Source organism: Suricata suricatta, chromosome X (assembly GCF_006229205.1).
Source record: "Suricata suricatta isolate VVHF042 chromosome X, meerkat_22Aug2017_6uvM2_HiC, whole genome shotgun sequence".
Lineage (NCBI taxonomy): Eukaryota > Metazoa > Chordata > Mammalia > Carnivora > Herpestidae > Suricata > Suricata suricatta.
In genome coordinates, this window is record NC_043717.1 from 86,315,035 (window position 1) to 86,334,244 (window position 19,210).

The window sequence follows — 19,210 nt, forward strand, 5'->3', positions numbered from 1 at the left end:
CCAACTTCAGCTCAGGTCATGATCTCATTCATGGTTTGGGAGTTTGAGCCCTGCATTCGGCTCTGTGCTGTGCTGACAGCTAAGAGTCTGGAGCCTGCTTCAGGTTCTGTCTGTCTGTCTCTCTCTCTCTCTCTCTCTGCCCCTTCCCTTCTTGTGCTCTCTCTCTCTCAAAAACAAACATTAAAAAAATTTTTAAAATACAACTTGTCGGAGAGACTTACATCTTAATAAATTACAGTTTTCCTTTTGCTGTGGTTTCTAATTACCAAATCCACGGTAGTATAGCCTGGTATACTGTACAAAATAATTTGATCTGGCAAAACGTGTACACTAGAAATTTGTGCATTTAGAGGAATATGGTAAGTGTATCATATAATGCTTATTATACTTGGTGTTGTATGATTTTCAGAGCTGATGTATTCTTAATGTCACTTAGGAGAATATATGTATGAACTACTTTAAAAAACTGTGTATTTAAGGAATGCAGCAAGTTTGGTTTTATAAAATACTTGGGGGAGGGCTGAGGACATTCCAGGTAGGCAGACAGAACAAGCACTTTATTTCCATCTTGCCATCTAGACTGTCTGACGTGTTGGTGACAACTGATTAGCTCTGTACTTCTCCTGCTCCTTTATAAAAAACAAAATTGATTTTTATGAAATAATATTTTGAATAAATTGGTATATTTAGGAGGCTAGAGTGCATCCTGCATGTGATGGCAAGCATCAGAACTCTGGTGTGCTACTTAGATAATTCCTTAGGTTATGATAAGAATAAAACTAGATTAACAATTTAGTGGTTTTAGAGGTGAACAATCCTGGGACCATGATTTAGTGAAATGAGAAGACCATACTAATGGTCATACCTAAATAAAGATTTACAATATGAGTTTTTTTCAGAAAAAAAGATAAACTCAAAGTGGTGGTAGAGATAACTCCTGATTATTTAGGGCTTGATTTGTGGATTACTCTTTCTTCTTGTTTCCCCATTACCTCATTGTTTTGCTGTTCATAGTAGCTTAATTAGAGTGAGATAGGAAATGCAGTGTTTTGGATTTCTATTAATTGAATATTACTAGCCATTTATGATTTTTAGGGACTTAAAATCTGTTCGGAAAAACGGGGCACCTGGCTGGCTCGGTTGGTAGATAATGCAACTGTTGATCTCAGGGTTTTGTGTCAGCTCCATGTTGAGTTTAGAGATTACTTCTTTAAAAATCTTAAAATTAATGGAGAAATTGAATTCCTAGTTTCTTATGTAAGATCTTATTTATTGGGAGAGATCATTAGCAGTTAATCAGAATGCAATATTTTAACATTATTATTTTTAGGGAGGGGAGAGAGAGAGTGTGTGTGTGTGTGGGGGGGGGGAAGGACAGAGAGAGAGAGAGAGAGAGAGACAGAGCGGGGGTGGGGGAAGAAAATCCCAAGCAGGCTCCGTGCTCAGCACAGAGCTCAATGGAGGGTTTTATCTCACAACCCTGGGATTGTGACTTGAGCCGAAATCAACAGCTGAATGTTGATTATAATGTTTATTATTAGTTGGATATGTTTAGTCTTACCTGCTTTTTCTTTAGGTGGCCATCAGGTACTAGATTCACATGGAAATAAAAGGAAAACATAAGAAAATTATAAAAGAAAGTTACACACAAGATTAAGAGCTTCAGCCCCAGCCTATTTTCTCTGTTTTGTTACAGATTTATCATTTACTTTTTGATCATTTTCTCATTTAAGATCTGCATCTTTGATCTTCAAAACTAGAAATAATATCCTTCCTGTGGCCAAACTAAACTTATTTTGGTCACAAATGGCATCCTCTGTTTTCCATATGACATTATTGGTATTTAAATTGATTGTAAGTTTCTTGAGGGAATAGATCAGAGCTAACATTTTACCCCCTTCTCTGTTCAACAAACTGTGGTATTATCATGATGTGGTTATTTATTAATAAGCAAGACTTTGGACTCTGTTTCTTTTTCTTTTTTTTTAATGTTTAATTTATTTTTGAGACAGAGAGAGACACAGAGCATGAGAGGGGGAGGGGCAGAGAGAGAAGGAGACACAGAATCTGAAGCAGGCTCCAGGCTCCGAGCTGGCTGTCAGCACAGAGCCCGATGCAGGGCTTGAACCCATGAACCGTGAGATCTGACCTGAGCTGAAGCCGGAGGCTTAACCGACTGAGCCACCCAGGCACCCCTCTGTTTCTTTTATTATAGAAGAATCTCTTTAAATTTTTTTAAAGTAAGCTCTGTGCCTAACATGGGGCTTGAACTCATGATCCTGAGATCAAGAGTTGCGTGCTCTATAGGCTGGGCCAGTCAGGCGCCCCTAGCTAGCTTCTTTTACTTGTTTGGTACATCATCAGCAAAAAGGCTATAGAATTTTCAGGCATCTTGTATTACGGTTTTAATCTTGTCATAAAGATTTTAGGACCAGTAAAAGAGTTACATACTGTTCCTAGTTAGGGCATAGGTCTCTTTAATGCCAGGCTAGAGAATCGTAACAAATTTTAATTAATTATTTAAACCAGAACATTTATTTTGTAACTAATTATTGAAATTCTTCAGATGAAACAGATGGATGCTGCAGCATCTGCCCTCTTGGGTTTAAGTGTTCCTTCATGGAATCCATGCCGGAATCTGTAGCATACAATTTTTAGGTGCCTCATTTGACCAATCCCAGTGGTGTTTCATCTTTTAGTCTTGGCACTCCAGTTATATTTTCTTCTCCCCTTGGCAGGGTATTTGCCCACAGGTTAACTTTCTTTTTTTAAATATATATTTATTTTTCGGAGACAGAGTGCAAGCAGGGGAGGGGCAGAGAGAGAGACACAGAACCTGAAGCAGGCTTCCAGGCTCTGAGCTGTCAGCATAGAGCCCGCCGCGGGGCTCAAACCCATGAAGCACAGTATCATGACCTGGGCGGAAAACAGACTGATTGAGCCACCCAGGCGCCCCACCACAGGTTGACTTCTGAAGATGGTAGGCCTTAGAGTCAGGGTGGCGGCACTGTGTTTATCTTATTGCCATGCTTTCCAAATAAGTACGTCCCTTTCATCATCTCATTTCTGTGTTCGAGACCAAAGAGCGAGAATCATAATAAAATTTAAAAATAATTGTCTGTAATATAAGTTTTTTCTTTGTAACTGTTGTTATTATAGTGAGGCTACATGTGTTTATAACAAATCCACATCTAGAAAATGCAGTCAAATGCCAGGGGGGAGAATTCTTATTTACTAAAGGATAGTAGCAGGCACTGGGAAATCTAATTGTGTTTTTTTTTGTTTGTTTGTTTTTGAAGATTTTAAGTAATCTCTATAACCAAACTTACAACCTAGAGATTAAGAGTTGCATGTTCTACTGACTGAGCCAGCCAGCCACCCTGGAAATTTAATTTTTGAGTATAGATATCCTTCCCAATATTTTCCATTTGTTTGTAATAAATATGGCATCCCTTCCCTTAAAGGAATTGTTTGTCTTAGAAGAAAGAAGCAAACCATCATTTTACCCACGTAAATATATGAATTTATTTCTGGCATTGGGGTGTTCCAGAAGATGATAAAGAAATGATAGCAGCTCCAGAAATACCAACTGATTTTAATCTACTACAGTAAGTATATAATGAAAATTTTTAAATACTTGCTTTTTCCACAAAATGGGAAATACAGTATATTAATTTCAGTTAGAGTTAGTTCAGAAGATCTAATATATAAGATAGAAGATAAGCATGTATGCTTTGAAACAGTTTATATCAAGGCTCACTGGTCTCTGTAACAGCAATTCCATGGTTTTCTGTACTATGTTTTAAATTTATTTTTTAATTTAGATACAGTACAATTTATTATCTTGCTATGCGATTCTTTGAATCCATACTTGGTTTTACAGTAGCAACTGTTTTGAGGGAGTGCCATGAAATTCTTAAAAAGTACAGTGTTCTTATTAGTAAGGAATCTATACCACATAGTAGCATTTAGGATGTAATAATCAGATTTTTGTTATAAAATCCAATGATAATAGGTTAAAAGAAATCTGGGAGGGTAGGATGTGCTCTCCATATTTTTTTCCAGAAATAATTTACATGCTTATTGGTCCATAAAGTAACTTCAGCATAGGTATTTTCTTTTACTCTTTTTCTTAGAAAGCTACCTATACTCCTTATTCAACTTTTATTCTAATTACTTTTTAGTATTTGATGTAGGAAGGAATTTGAGCCTACTGTATGTAATAGTAGTTTTCATACGAAGCTGCAGTTTAATGAGGTGCCTCAATGAAAAGTGAAATTTTAAACTGCCTTTGTATCCCTTTAACGTTACACACACACACACACACACACACACACACACACACCCCCCCCATACTATATTTGCTGTTGGAATCTTTAGAAGTCTTGATTTGGTTTTTTTTTTGTTTTGTTTTGTTTTTTTTTAAAATTTTTATGTCTTTTATTTATTTTTGAGAGAGAGAGAGAGAGAGAGACAGTGTGAGCAGGGGAGGGTCAGAGAGAGGGGGAGACACAGAATCCGAAGTAGGCTCCAGACTCTGAGCTAGCTGTCAGCACAGAGCCCGACGCAGGGCTCGAACCCACGAACTGTGAGATCATAACCTGAGCTGAAGCTGGACACTCAACTGACTGAGCCACCCAGGCGCCCCTAGAAGTCTTGATTTGAAAATAGTTTGGTTGCTAAAAATTGTGAAAACATTACATAGATATCTCTGTACATAATGGTTGCCAGTATCTACTTTTGATGCCTATCTATAGTTTTCATGTTTATTTCTTTATAAAAATCACAAATTTTTATTTTATATTAGAGGGGGGGATTGCAAACGGGAGGGGGCTGAGGGAGGGAGAGAGAGAATCTGAAGCAGGCTCCATGCTCTGTGTGGAGCCCAGCTCAGGTCTTTATCTCACAACCCTGGGATCATGACCTGAGCTGAAATCAAGAATTGGATGCTTAACCACCTGAGCCACCCAGGTGCTCCTAGATTTTCATTTTTGAAATAATTTTATTATTTTCAGTGGAGACTACAGGGATCTGCTGGGATGTTGCCAGTATTTCAAAGTGTGCTTCTTAATATGACTTTAATCCCAGTGTTGAGTGACTATTTTAAGATTCTTGAGGAACATTTGTTTTTGTTTGAAGGGAGATATGGGATAGTCTGAGATAGAAATAATTTTTGGTTTGACTATTGTAAAATTAGGAAATTTCTTAAATTGTTAATTGAGATTGGAGCCAATTAAGACTTTATATTATAAACTAGACTATTGACTATTAGAATATCTCAAGTATCCTGAAATAGGATAATGGATAAGAGAGAATTTTTGCGGAGGTAGAATAGACCGTATTTGGTTGGGTATGAGTTGGGGTCCAGGGTAAAGAGAAAGGAGTGGAAGGGTCAGTCATATAGTACATGACTCATGAAATTTCAAGCCACTAAAAGGGTAACGTAGTATGCTCCATAAACATGCTAGCATAGGTTAATTTACCTAGGATAGGTGGTAGTGGTGGTCTTTTGATCTTAAAAGCAGAGGAAAACACTGGAGAAAGACTTTCAAGAATAATTCTTCTCTGGTTGGGGGATATTTTAGATCGTATCTTGATTACTCCAGATTTCTTCATAAGGTTTTCCAGTTAGTAATCAAACCTCTTGGCTCTTTCTTTTAGTTGGGATAGCCTGGAGAGGAGGATTAGGAGTGTAATTGAGCCTGTGATTACTCTGTGGCCAGTGGAATATTGTGCAGACTAGTTATTGTTTACAGACTTCTTACAGATACTAAGCTCTCTAAGAGAGCTGGTGCCCCACAAATGTCTTGGGAAGAAAGAGGTATTATTTATATTCAGCAGATCCTTAAAAACATTTTTTTTGCGAGGCCATATAGGTATGTGGGGAGAATATTGATGATAACAGTCTTCTTAAGATGTAACAGGCATGAGTTTCAGGGTTACTATTACAGTAGTCATTTAGGTTTTGGTGCATTAACTCTGGGAAATGGTATTTATTATAAGCCCTTTCCTCACAGCATTATAAGAGATAGTTAGGATTGCCACTGTCTTCGATTCATTATTTAAATTACTTTGTAGCTGAGTGCTATAAATAGTAATTCTTCTCCCCCCCGCCCCACCTTAACCATTACTATAGGCATATAAAGTATTCCTACCTCACAGCCTCTGGACAACTGGTTATTGTGGCAATAAAAATGGAAAGAAATCCGGTTAGAGAAGACTGGCTTTACAAAGATAGATTTAAATTTTGATTGCATTTATTTTAAGCAAAACTGATACTAGGTTTACATATGTGGAGTGGTAAAACTTTTATCTTTTATGGGTGTGGTTCAATTCTAAAATCCATTATGACCCAAATTCTAAGCATGCCTTGACTTAAGCACTTATTTTTATTTTATTTAAACAATTTTTAATGTTTTGTTTTATTTTTGAGAGAAAGAGTGCAAGCAGGGGAGGGGCAGAGAGAGAGGGAGTCACAGAATCCAAAGCAAGCCACAGGCTCCGAGTTGTCAGCTTGGAGCCCAGTGCAGGGTTCGAACTCACAAACTTGTGAGATCATGACCTGAGCCAAAGTCTTACTCTTACACAGAATAAGTCACCCAGGCGACCTGCCTTGACTTAAGCATTTAAATGAGATTATTTTAGTACTATTTAGATAGATAGACCCATATTTACATCTATATGAAGCATTACACATGTATATTTAAATTAATCTTCTTCTTCATGTGTAAGAAAATCCAGATAATACAAAACACCCCACCTTCTCCAATATAAAGGACAGCTTCTTAGAATTACGGATTTATGTCTTGGAGGAGATTGAAGAGACTTCAGAGATTTTATTCTTTCTTGCATATACATTGTTTGTAGATGAGAAGATTGAGAGGTTGTCACTTGTCTAAGATCACACAGTTTCTTAGTACTAGAACCAGTTCTGACTATATAGCTCACCACCTCTTTATTTCAAAAAGGATTTTGATCAGTTAGCACACTTGTATTTCAAATGGTTTAGTTTGTAAAAATGTTTTATACATACTTTTCAGAAATGTTTTGTATTTTGAGTGAGAGAGAAGTAGATAGAGGGTCCTTAATATTACTAAAATTCCCTGATATTAAGTACATCTAGTTCTTTGTCTTAAAATGCAGTTTTCTTTGAGCACCATTGTGTTTGAATCAGAAAATGAAACAAGCCATTACAATAGAACACAAGTCCTAGGGTTAAAATTTTGAGAGCCACTGGTTTTGTTTTTATATTTTGGCTAAAATTAACAAAATAAGAAATGTTTAGATATTTGTGCTTTAGATTATTGTTTTTGTAGTTGGTTATGTAATTTTATGTTTGGTAATGTGTTATAGTATGATGTTTGAGGGAAGCATCTTAATTATATTTAATGCTAATAAGGAGTCTTGTAAAGAATTAACCAAACTTTTCTGTTAGAAAATAAGGCAAAAATTAGAAACTTCATCTATTTTTTTTAAAAAAGTTTTATTTATTTTTGAGAGAGAGCATGCAAGTGAGGGTGGCACAGAGAGTGGGGCACAGAGAGCGGGGCAGAAGGTCTGAAGTGGGCTCTGCATTGAGAGTATTAAGCCTGATGTGGGCCTCCAACTCACAACCTGTGAGATCAGGACTTGAGCCCAAGTCAGATGCTCAACCGACTGGGCCACCCAGGTCCCCTAAACTCTACCTGTATTTCTAAGGAAAGTTAAAAAAAACTTTTTTTCAAGGTTATGTATTTATTTTGAGAGAGAGAACATGCACGCCAGAGGGGCAGTGATGGAGGGAAGGAGAGAATCCCAAGCAGGCTCCCTGTTCTCAGCACAGAGCCCTATTTGGGGCTCGGTCTTATGAACCATGAGAGCATGATCTGAGCAAAGATCAAGAGTTGGGACACTTAACTGACTGAGCCACCCAGATGCCCTATAAGAAAAGTTTTAAATAATTGCTTATCTTTCTATCACAGGGAGTCAGAAACACATTTTTCTTCTGACACAGATTTTGAAGACATTGAAGGAAAAAACCAAAAGCAAGGCAAAGGAAAGGTATGTACAGACTGTAACTTTATTTTGGTTCTTAAGTTCATTTGTATACACACACACACACACACACACACAATTATACATATAAAATATATGTAGTTTTACTTGTATCTCAGATATTCCCTTTTACTTTTTTTAAAGTTTGTTTATTGAGACAGAGAGAGAGAAAGAGGGAAAGGCAGGGAGAGAAAATCCCAAGGAGGATCTGCACTGTGAGTGCAGTCTGATGCGGGGCTTGAACTCATGAACTGTGAGATCATGATCTGAGCCTAAATCAAGAGACACCTAACCGGCTGAGCCACCCAGGACCCCAGTCAGATACTCTCTTTTAAAAATGCTTTTTTCCTGGATTGGTGTGATAAGCCTTCTGAACACATATGGTTTCTTTGGCTTCTAGGTCAAATAAACAGAGAAGGGGTAGAGAGAGAGAGAGAATGACAGAGAGAGAAAAAAATGAGAATCCCAAGCAGGCTCTATGCCATCAGCGCAGAGCCCAATGCGGGGCCTGATCCATGAACAATGAGATAATGACCTGAGCCAAAATCAAGAATTGGACTCTTAACTGACTTTTTCACCCGGGTGCCCCTAGGTCACATATCTTTTTATTATCTATTTCCACTACTGTAAAGTTGAAATTAATAACACATCATTGTTTCTTTTTTCTTTTAAAAATTTTATGAAGTTTTAAATTTTCATTCCAGGATAGTTAACATACCAGGTTATATTAGTTTTAGGTGTACAATATAGTGATTCAATAATTTTATACATTACTCAGTGCTCATCATGGTACGTGTACTCTTTTTTAATCTCCTTCATCTATTTCACCCATCCCTCCACATACCTTCTCTATGGTAACCACCCGTTCTCTATAAAGAGTCAATTTCTTGGTTTGTCTCTCCCCTTTTTCATTTGTTCATTTGTTTCTTAAATTCCATATAGGAGTCAAATCATACGGTATTTTTCTTTCTCTTATTTCACATAGCATTATACTCTGTAGCTCCATCCATCTTGTTACAAATGGCAAGATTTCATTCTTTTCTGTGGCTGAATAATAATCCATTGTATATATACACTAAATCTTCTTTATCCGTTCGTCTGTTGATGGGCATCTGTTGATGTGCTGCCTCCATAATTTGGCTATTGTAAATAATGCTGCAGTGAACATAGGGGTGTATATATTCTTTTGAATTAGTGTTTTTGTATTCTTCGGGGTAAATACCCAAATAATTAGTATGATTACTGGATCATAGGGTGGTTCTAGCTTTAATTTTTTTTTTAAGGAACTTCCGTACTGTTTCGCACAGTGGCTGCACCAGTTTGCATTCCCACCATCAGTACACGAGGGCTCCTTTTTTTGTACATCCTCACCAACACTTGTTTCTGTTTCTGATAGTTTCTTTTGTAAAGCACAGTAAGGTGATAAGCACAATGTGATATTTTGTTGGCTTTATGCATGAGTAGTCAAATATAAAGCAAAGCAATAATAAAATGCCCTATTCTAAAGATGTACCTTATAACCAGTTTAAGTCTAACAGGTTACAGTTGACAAGAGTTTCACTCTTTATAAATAATGCCGAGGATAAAAACTAACAAAGAAAGGTTCTGAGTCAATAGAATGCAAGTTTAGAATATGAGTGGTTAGCCTGAGGGCTCTGGATAACTTGGTGAATGGATGAATTATTTTGATGTTTTGGAAAGTACATTTGACCCTGTGTATGTGTGTGAATACATTGTATAAAAGTGATTTGTCTTTGTTCACCATTTTCTTTCCCAAAATGAATTTTGGATTTATATTTTCTGATGACACATTTACTTAAAGTCTAAATAATATAGGAATGTAAAACAAACAAAGTAAAATTTCCCTATAAACCTACCATACAGGGCAATATATTCTTTAAACATTTTGATGAACATACTTTTATACATATACCTGTCTGTAAACATGCATATAGAGTTTTACTTCAATGGATTTTTTACTATGCAGACTGCTTAATTTGCTTTTAAAACTCAATAGGGTGTTGTCAGCAGCTTTCATATCATTTCTAATGGTGTCAGGGCATCACATTTTATGTATGGAATATAATTTATTTAACTAGTCCTTGGACTATATTTTTAGAGTTCACATAATCCATGTTTCATAATTTCATACGCTTTTTTAGTCTGTTAAAAAGTAGAAGTTTTGAGACAGGTAAAGGGTGAGTGAATAAAATGTTAACTCATGACTGTCCAAACACAGTTATAATTCTAGTGGGTAGTTTATGGTTTATTCATTTTAAAACCATGTTTTCTTGTTCTGCAGGCACCTTGCAAACCTAAAACTCTGCTTTTGACTTAGATTTCATTTACAAGTTGGTATAAGACTCACAGTGGCATCTGAACAGAGGACTCCCCAAAGTTTTTGTGCCACAGTTTAACTTTATATAGCCACTGCTATGAGTGAGGTGTTAGGGGTCAGGTCAAGGATTTATCATAATAATAATAGTAACTTTTTTTTTTAAGTTTATTTTGAGAGAGACAGAATACATGTGAGCAAGGGAAGGGCAGAGAGAGGAGGAGAGAATCCCAAGCAGACTCTGCACTGTCAGCACAGAGTCTGATGTGGAAATCGATCTCTTGAACGGTGAGATGATGACCTGAGCTGAGATCAAGTGTCAGACGCTTAATTGACTGAGCCACCCAAGCACCCTGGAAACAATGTTTTGACACTATACTATGTATGTCCCAAGCACTGTGCTTATGATGCTATTTATTAACTAATTTAATATTTGATGCACCCTGTGGATTAGAAATCTTCCTTATTTTTATAGATAGGAAACTGTGGTCCAGAGAAGGCCAGTGCTTAACGGATTTGAGCCCACATCTGTTAAAAGTTGGTGCTCTTAATCCACTGTAGAATGCTAGCTCATAGTCTTTCTTTAGAGATGTTTTTCATCTAGAAGATTGTACCCAGGTTAGCATGTTTATTTCTTGTACTTTCATGTGTTATCATTCCTTGCACATTGTTTTCTAGCATAGCATGTTCATTGAGCCATTTTAATTGTACTGATTAATTTTCCATACCAACAGGGAGTATTGAAGCATATGATAGATTGCAAATATATAGTTCTTTTTAATTAACATTAACATCTTATACTTTTCTAATGTACTCTCTGTAGTTGATCTTTTCTTTCACCCTTATCTCTGAAATTCCTTTTACTGGGGACAATAACCTTTCATTCTACAATTACTAATTAATGACTTAGTTTCACAAAGACCATGTGTCATCAACAAAATAATGTAAATTAACAAGTAATATATTTCAGTTGTTAGCAAGAAGTTTGAAGTAGTTGTCACAGTAGGGTGGTTTTGGATTCTTGAGGAAGGAGGAAGGACCCTCTGTGGAGCAAAGTATAAACCCATACAAGCTGTCAGCAGAAATACATTTGTAGACCTGGCGGTAGATTAGGGGTTTGTAAACTACGACCTGTTTTTATACTGCTCATAAACTAAGAATGGCTTTTATATTTTTAAAGGGTTATAAAAATAAACAAAGAACATGTGACAGAGATGGAATGTGGCCTGAAAAGCCTGAAATATTTACTGTCTGGTATTGTACAGAAAGTTTGCTGATCCTTGCTCTAGATCATAGAAGTGTGTAGGTTGAAAAGAGACCTAGAAATCATCTATTCTAATCTAAAGATTTAATACAACTCTGACATTTTAGAAATGAGGACTCTGAGTTGGGGAATGACTTGCTTTTCTTTAACAGGGTATAAAGGCCGTGGGAGGTATTTTATACCTGAGGCATGTAGGCAACCTTTTCAATGATTTATGAAGCCCCCACCCCCAAATATTGACAGCTTCCTTATACTTCGTTTTCCTAGTGTTCATTAACTGAATTTTCATGATAAATAAGTGTTGAGCTATCATCAGTTGTATAGAGGAACATGATTTCTTAAATTTGAATTTGCCATCACTTATCCAGAATAAAAATGAGATTGATACAACTGTTCATCCTCTTTAGAATTCCTTTGTCCATCCACCACAAGAATTTGTAAGACTAATAGAATTTAAAAGTTTGAACTAAATATGAGCTACTTACTTGATAAAGTGTTTTGTTATTCTTGCTGCTCACAGTAGTCTACAACCTAAAGCAGAAACCCTACGGGTAGGCAGTTTTATCCTCACTTTACAAATGAGAAAATCTGCAGCGTAGTGTGGTTAAGTAACTTGCCTGATATCACTCAGCTGATAGGAGTAAGATTTGGACCCATGCAATCAGTGTGTCCGTCTGCAAAGACTGCGCTCCTAACTGCAGCATCATGTGAAGTGTCTGATAGGATAAGTAAACAAACTGATACCACAAAGAGGCTTTCTCAACATACATGTATGGCACTTCTCTTTAGGTCAGGTTTAGGCATGTTATAATTATGTACCCTTTCAACTGCTTCTGCTGTAGCTTTGTTTTGAGTTTTCAAGGATAATGATATAATTCACCAACTTGTATTTTTATGCAGACTTGTAAAAAAGGCAAAAAGGGCCCAGGAGAAAAGGGCAAAAGTGGAAATGGAGGAGGAAAACCTCCTTCTGGTCCAAACCGAATGAATGGTCATCACCAACAGAATGGAGTGGAAAACATGATGTTGTTTGAAGTTGTTAAAATGGGCAAGAGTGCTATGCAGGTAATGTTTATTGTGTTCTTCCCAGTTTTATTTGTACATTTTAAACTTTAGTGAGTCAGAGAAAATGCCGGAGTTTTTGAATTGCATTTAAAAAATTTCTAACACTGCTTACTAGAAAGAAGCAACAAAATCAGAGAACTAGGGATCTGTCTATTCAGACATAAGACCTTTAAGCTGTGTCTTGAGTCATTTTTTACTGCTTTTTTTTTCATGGTCTATAATAACAATTCTTTGCTCAAAAAATATGCTGATGTAAATTATGAGGTTTTAATTTCTCCTGAATATATATGGCTACCATTAAAATATGAAGTTCTTTGCCCATATAGAATTCTTGGTTGAGTGACCTAATATAATCACTATCCACTTTAGTGAACGGAATTATGTTGATCACTGTTGTCTATTACACATTTTATTACTTGTGCTGTTTCTTAGCAGAAGAGTAAAAAGTGAGTTATTTCCATGTCAAGTCATCCTAATTTTGTTTCCTCTGCATTATTTTATGACAAGAGAAGCATTTAGGCGTTACAATGGAGGCTAAACCTGTACCACTTAAAAAAATTGAATACACCATACTCAAAGAATATACATGCTTAATAAGGTTAATATTTAATTTGTAAAAGCTATAAGGGATAATTTTCAGAGAATCAATTTTAATCAAAAAGTACACATGGATTGAATTGGAGAACTAGCCACTTAAACTTTGTTATTAAAAAGTGAATTATATTTATTTGAATATGTGTGGTCTTGTAAATAAATTTTATGTATCAATTAGGACTAATAAACAGCATTTTTACATGTATAATTGTTCGAGCTATCACCAGTTTTACAGAGGAACATGATTTTTTAATTTTTAATTTGTCTTCATTTATTCATATGTAGTTTGCTTTTTATACAGTTGTGTTGAGGGTGTGGATTTTATTTCTTCTTTAATGTTTTAAATGACTTTCATATATACGTTTGATAGTTTAAAAAATAATGTCTTATTATTATGGTGCTATGGTTTATTTAGTTTTTCCATAATTTAAAAAGTTATCCCTCTCTCTATAGTTCCCATTTTGGTTTAATTTTATCAAAGGAATAAATTGTCTCAGTTATGTCATGTATAGTATTTTATTACTTTCCTTTTTATTTTTATATTATACTTTTTCTCATATTTTAAGCTGTTAAAGGCATTAATCTTTTTTTGGTTTCTTTCATTTTTGTTAACATCAGAAATCTCAACTTATATCCACAGCTAATTAGGATGTTCTATTTTTGTCTGGTCTGTAGGGTTTTTGTTTAACTTTTTGGCTCGTAAGAAATTTTTAATAGAAAATGTGAGGGTTTTGCTTTATAATATTTTTGTTAACGGTATGTCAGTGTTTAAAGAATGCTCATTTTCCTTATTTTTGTGTTGATTATAGTTTGCCATATATTAAGATTGTACCCCTGTGCTATTTTTGTTTCTATAACTGTTTTCACTCTTTAAAAGGAATGTCCACAGTATCTCTCCATTGATTTCCCTGAATTGTCTTCTACCTCTAGTTTGTTTTGTGTACTCTTACTTGTGTTATCTTGGTAATACAAAATTTGATCAAGGAAGTCTCCTGTTTACAAGCTTCCAACAGTTCTTCCTTATCTAAAAGTTCCAGCCCAGATTTGTTTTAATGGTGTGCTTGCTCTTTCCCAGCCATAGTATGTACTCTGCCTCCACCCCACCCAGTGCTCCCCCACCTTCTTTTTTGTTTTTTCCCTTTGCCTGGAATAGCCTTCTTTCATTCTTTCCATATCACATAAGATTGACTTAATCACATCTTGGGCTCTGTCTCTTTCTTTCCTTGAATATATTTCTTACTCTTCTCTTTCCATTATAGCACTTAGTATATTTTATTATAGGTATGCATATGTATGAAAACACTTCTGGATTATTAATTTCTTGCTCAGCAACTGTGTATTATTCATTTTTTGTATCCCAGGATATACCTATTGCAGTAATTATAGGTGAAAGTAAGTACAAGACTGGTTGTCGGTTTTCAAATAGTTCTTATATTTTTAAAAAGGAGGGATCATACATGCATATGTCCTTAGTTCTATTAGATAATACATGTTGAATATTATTGCATAAATTCTTAACAAGATATTTGATGATGAACAATTTAAAATATTCTAGTGTGTTAGCTTGTATTTATTACAGCAGCCTTGTATTCCTAGTACAAATTTTATCTTTCTCAATAACCTGTTAATGTGATGTGGTGATCTTTTTGTAAGATTTCATTAAATATTTTTGTATCTTTATTAATGAAAATAGCCATTGTTCCACTTATCTATTGCTGCATAACAAATCACTCTAAGCTTAGTGATTTGAAAGAACAATCCTTTTATTAGGCTTAATGATTCTGTTGGCATAGAATTCAGATGGAACTCAATAGGGATGAAGTTGTCTGTGTTCCCATCCATGATGTCTGGGGCCTTGAGACAGTTTTAATGCTTGGAGGTTACATAAACAGAGGCTATAATCATCTGGAAGCTTCTTTATTCGTATTTGGTGTTTAGTCTGGAGTGACCTGAAGAAGGCTGGCACAGCTGGAACTGTAGTTACCTGGAGTATGTGCAAATGGTTTTTGCATATGGCTTGGGCTTCTTGCAGTATGGCTTTTGGGTTTGGATAGTATCCTGAGCAGGAGTATCTAGTTCTCTAGTGCTCCAAGTACCCAATGCAGTTGAATGATGTTCAGTGACCTGCCTTTGAAAGCATCATTTTTACTGCCTTTAGTCCTAGATAAGGGAACAGAAACCCCATTTCTTATTGAAGAACAGTGTCCAGCATTTTGGGCCATATTTTAAAACTCTCACAGTCTCATAATCCATTCCCTTGACATTTTTTTAACTATCATATTTGGGAATAATCTTAAATGTGTTAAAATTGATTTAGTCAACATACTTAAGCTGTTGTAAAATACAGAGAAGGACTGAAATCTAGAAATTAGGTAAAGTTGTAGAAGATCTCCTGTCAGTCTCTGAGCCAGCTAATTCTTAGATAATATTTCCTTCTTATTTGCTTTCATGGACATCAAATTGTACATATTTTATTCATTTAGTTTGTACCCAGGTTTCATATTTGTTGATACATAAGTTCAGTGTTTTTCCCTTGTGACACTTTTGTTTTTTATTACCTCTTATTTTTCATCCTAATTTTTGAAGCTTCGTTTATTTAAAAACAATTTTCATCAGCTTTGTGGTTTCCTCTACTATCCCCCAAAGAATAAAGTGCTGCTTTTATTTTTTTTATCTCTGTCCTATTTACAAAAAAATACAGTGTTTTAACATAACTCACATACCATAAAATTCACCCTTTAAAATGTAAATTCAGTGGTTTTTAGTATATTCACAGAGTTGTGTAGCCATCACCACCATCTAATTTTAAAATAATTTAATTTTTTTTATTTTTGAGAGAGTGAGACAGAGAGTGCCCATGAATGGGGAAGGGGCAGAAGGAGAGGTGGACAGAGGATCTGAAGTGGGCTCTGTGGTGAAAGTAGTGAGCCAAATGCATGGCTCGAACTCATGAACCTCAGGATCATGACCTGCACTGAAGTCAGAGGCTCAACCAACTGAGCCACCCGGTTGCCTATAATCTTAAAATATTTTTATTTTTTATTTATTTTTTTTCAAGATTTCATTCTTTTTAATGGCTGACTAATATTCCATTGTAAATGTATACCACATCTTTCTTATCTTTCTTTTTTTAGTTTACTGTCAAATTAGTTTCCTTACAACACCCAGTGCTCTTCCCCACAAGTGCCCTCCTCCATCACCTCCACCTCTTTCTCCCCCCCCTTCCTCTTCAATTCTCAGTTCATTTTCAGTATTCAATAGTCTCTCAAGTTTTGCATCTCTCTCTCTCCCCAACTCTCTTTCCCTCTTCCCCTCTTCCCCTCCCCCGGTCCTCCATTAGGTTTCTCCTGTTCTCCTGTTAAACCTGTGAGTGCAAACATATGCTATCTGTCCTTCTCTGCCTGACTTATTTCGCTTAGCATGACACCCTCAAAGTCCATCTGCTTTCCTACAAATGGCCAGATTTCATTCTTTCTCATTGCCATGTAGTACTCCATTATGTATATATACCACATCTTCTTGATCCACTCATCCGGTGATGGACATTTAGGCTCTTTCCATGTTTTGGCTATTGTAGAAAGTGCTGCTATGAACATTAGGGTACATGTGCTCCTATGCATCAGCGTTTCTGTATCCCTAGGGTAAATCCCTAGCAGTGCTATTGCTGTGTCATAAGGGAGTCCTATGGATAGTTTTTTGAGGAACCTCCACACTGTTTTCCAGAGTGGCTACACCAGTTTACATTGCCACCAACAGTGTAGGAGGGTGCCCGTCTCTCCACACCCTCGCCAGCATCTATAGTCTCTTGATTTGTTCATTTTAGCGACTCTGACTGGTGTGAGGTGGTATCTCAGTGTGGTTTTGATTTGTGTTTCCCTGATGATGAGTGATGTTGAGCATCGTTTCATGTGCCTGTAGGCCATCTGGATGTCCTCTTTGGAGACGTGTCTGTTTATGTCTTCTGCCCATTTCTTCACTGCGTTATTTGTTTTGTAGGTGTGGAGTTTGGTGAGTTCCTTGTATATTTTGAATACTAGCCCTTTATCTGATATGTCATTTTCAACTATCTTTTCCCATTCTGTCGGTTGCCTGTTAGTTTTCTTGATTGCTTCTTTTGCAGTGGAGAAGGTTTTTATCCTGATGAGGTCCTTAAAATATTTTTAAAGAAAGAAACCTTGTGCCTATTAGCAGTCACTTTTTCTTCACCTGCCCCACATCTAGGCAACCACTAATTGACTTTTTATAAATTTACTGTTTTAGAACATTTCATATATATGGTCCATTTAATATGTGGTCCTTTTTGAGTTGTTTCTTTGACTTAATGTTTTCAAGGCTCATCCATACTATATCATAACCTCATTCTTTTTTATTGCTAAATAATATTCTATTTTGTTTATCCATTCATCTTTTGATGAACATTTTGTTTGTTTCCCCTTTTTGGCTATTGTGAATAATGCTGTTATAAGTATTGCTGTACAAGTTTTTGTTTGAACATATGTCTTCATTTCACTTGGGTAATTCATACCTAGGAGTTGAGTCCCAGGATCATGGTAACTTTTTAACCATTCGCAGAGCTGCCAACTGTTTTTCCAAAGTGGCAGCACCATTATGTGTTCTCACCATTCAGTTTCTCACATCCTTGCCAACTTTTGTCACTATCTGTATTTTTGATTATAGGCATCCTAGTGGGTGTGAGTGGTATCTTATTAATTACTTTTTATTTCAATTTCCTGGATGGCCAGTTACATTTAGCATCTTTTGATGAGCTAATTGCCATTTGTATACCTTGTATATAGAACTATATTCAGAATCTTTCTCTATTTTTTAATGTTTATTTTTTAGAGTAGGGGGAGTGGAGGAAGGAGAGACAGACAGATAATATGAATATTCCAAGCAGGCTCCACCCTCAACATGGAGCCTAATGTGGAGCTTGATCTCATGACTTAGATCATGACCTGAGCTGAAATCAAGAGTTTGATGCTTAAGCTACTGAGCCAGCCAGATGCCCCTGTCTATATTTTTAATTAGATTATTTGGCTTTTAAAAAGTATTAAATTGTTAAGAATTCGTCATATAGGCATACCTCAGAGATAGTGTGGGTTTGGTTCTAGACCACTGCAGTAAAGCAAATAACACAATAAAGCACATCAGACGGATTTTTTTGGTGTCCCAGTGCATATAAAAGTTACGTTTGTACTGTACTATGGTCTGTTAAATGTGCAACAGCATTATGTCTAAACTGTATATACCTTTTTAAATTTTTCAAAAAATTTTTAAATGTTTTTATTTTAGAGAGAGTGGGAGAGAAGCGCAGAAGGAGAGAGAATCTTAAGCAGGCTCTATGCTCAGTGTGGAGCCCAATGCAGGCTTGATCTCACAACCCTGGGATCATGACCTGAACTGAAATCAAGAGTTGGATGCTCAATTGACTGAGTCACCCGGCTCCCCTAAACTGTATATACCTTAATTAAAAAACTGCTAAAAACGGTAATCATTATCTGAGCTTTGAGTGATTTGTGATCTTTTTGCTGGTAGAGAATTTTGCCTCAGTGTTGATGGATGGCTGCTCATGGATTGAGGTGGTGGTTGCTGAAGGTTAGGGTGACTGGCAATTTCTTAGAATAAGACAACAATGAAATTTGCCACATCAATAGACTGTTCCTTTCACAAATGATTTCTTTGTAGCATGCAGTAATGTTTGATAGCATTTTACCTACGGTAGAACTTCTTTAAAAAATGAAGTCAGTCTTCTCAAAATCTGCTGCTGCTTTATCATCTAAGTTGATACAATACTATAAATGCTTTGTCATTTTAACAGTCTTCACAGGATCTTCACCTGGAGTAGATTCCTTCTCAGGAAACCACTTTCTTTGATCATCTCTAAGAAGCAGTTCCTCATTTATTAAAAGTTTTGTCAT

At 36.0% G+C, this 19,210-nt stretch overlaps 1 protein-coding gene across 5 annotated transcripts in view; it reads left to right on the forward strand.

Annotated features, from left to right (window-relative positions):
• Nucleotides 1-19,210, forward strand: part of STAG2 (stromal antigen 2) — a 128,132-nt gene that overhangs the window by 43,910 nt on the left and 65,012 nt on the right. For all 5 annotated transcript variants that reach the window (XM_029929478.1, XM_029929482.1, XM_029929481.1 and 2 more), the window contains exons 2-4: nucleotides 3,465-3,608; nucleotides 7,962-8,040; nucleotides 12,534-12,698. In XM_029929478.1, coding sequence (XP_029785338.1) covers nucleotides 3,565-3,608; nucleotides 7,962-8,040; nucleotides 12,534-12,698 — 288 coding nt within the window. In that variant the 5' untranslated portion in view covers nucleotides 3,465-3,564. The remainder of the gene's footprint in view (nucleotides 1-3,464; nucleotides 3,609-7,961; nucleotides 8,041-12,533; nucleotides 12,699-19,210) is intronic.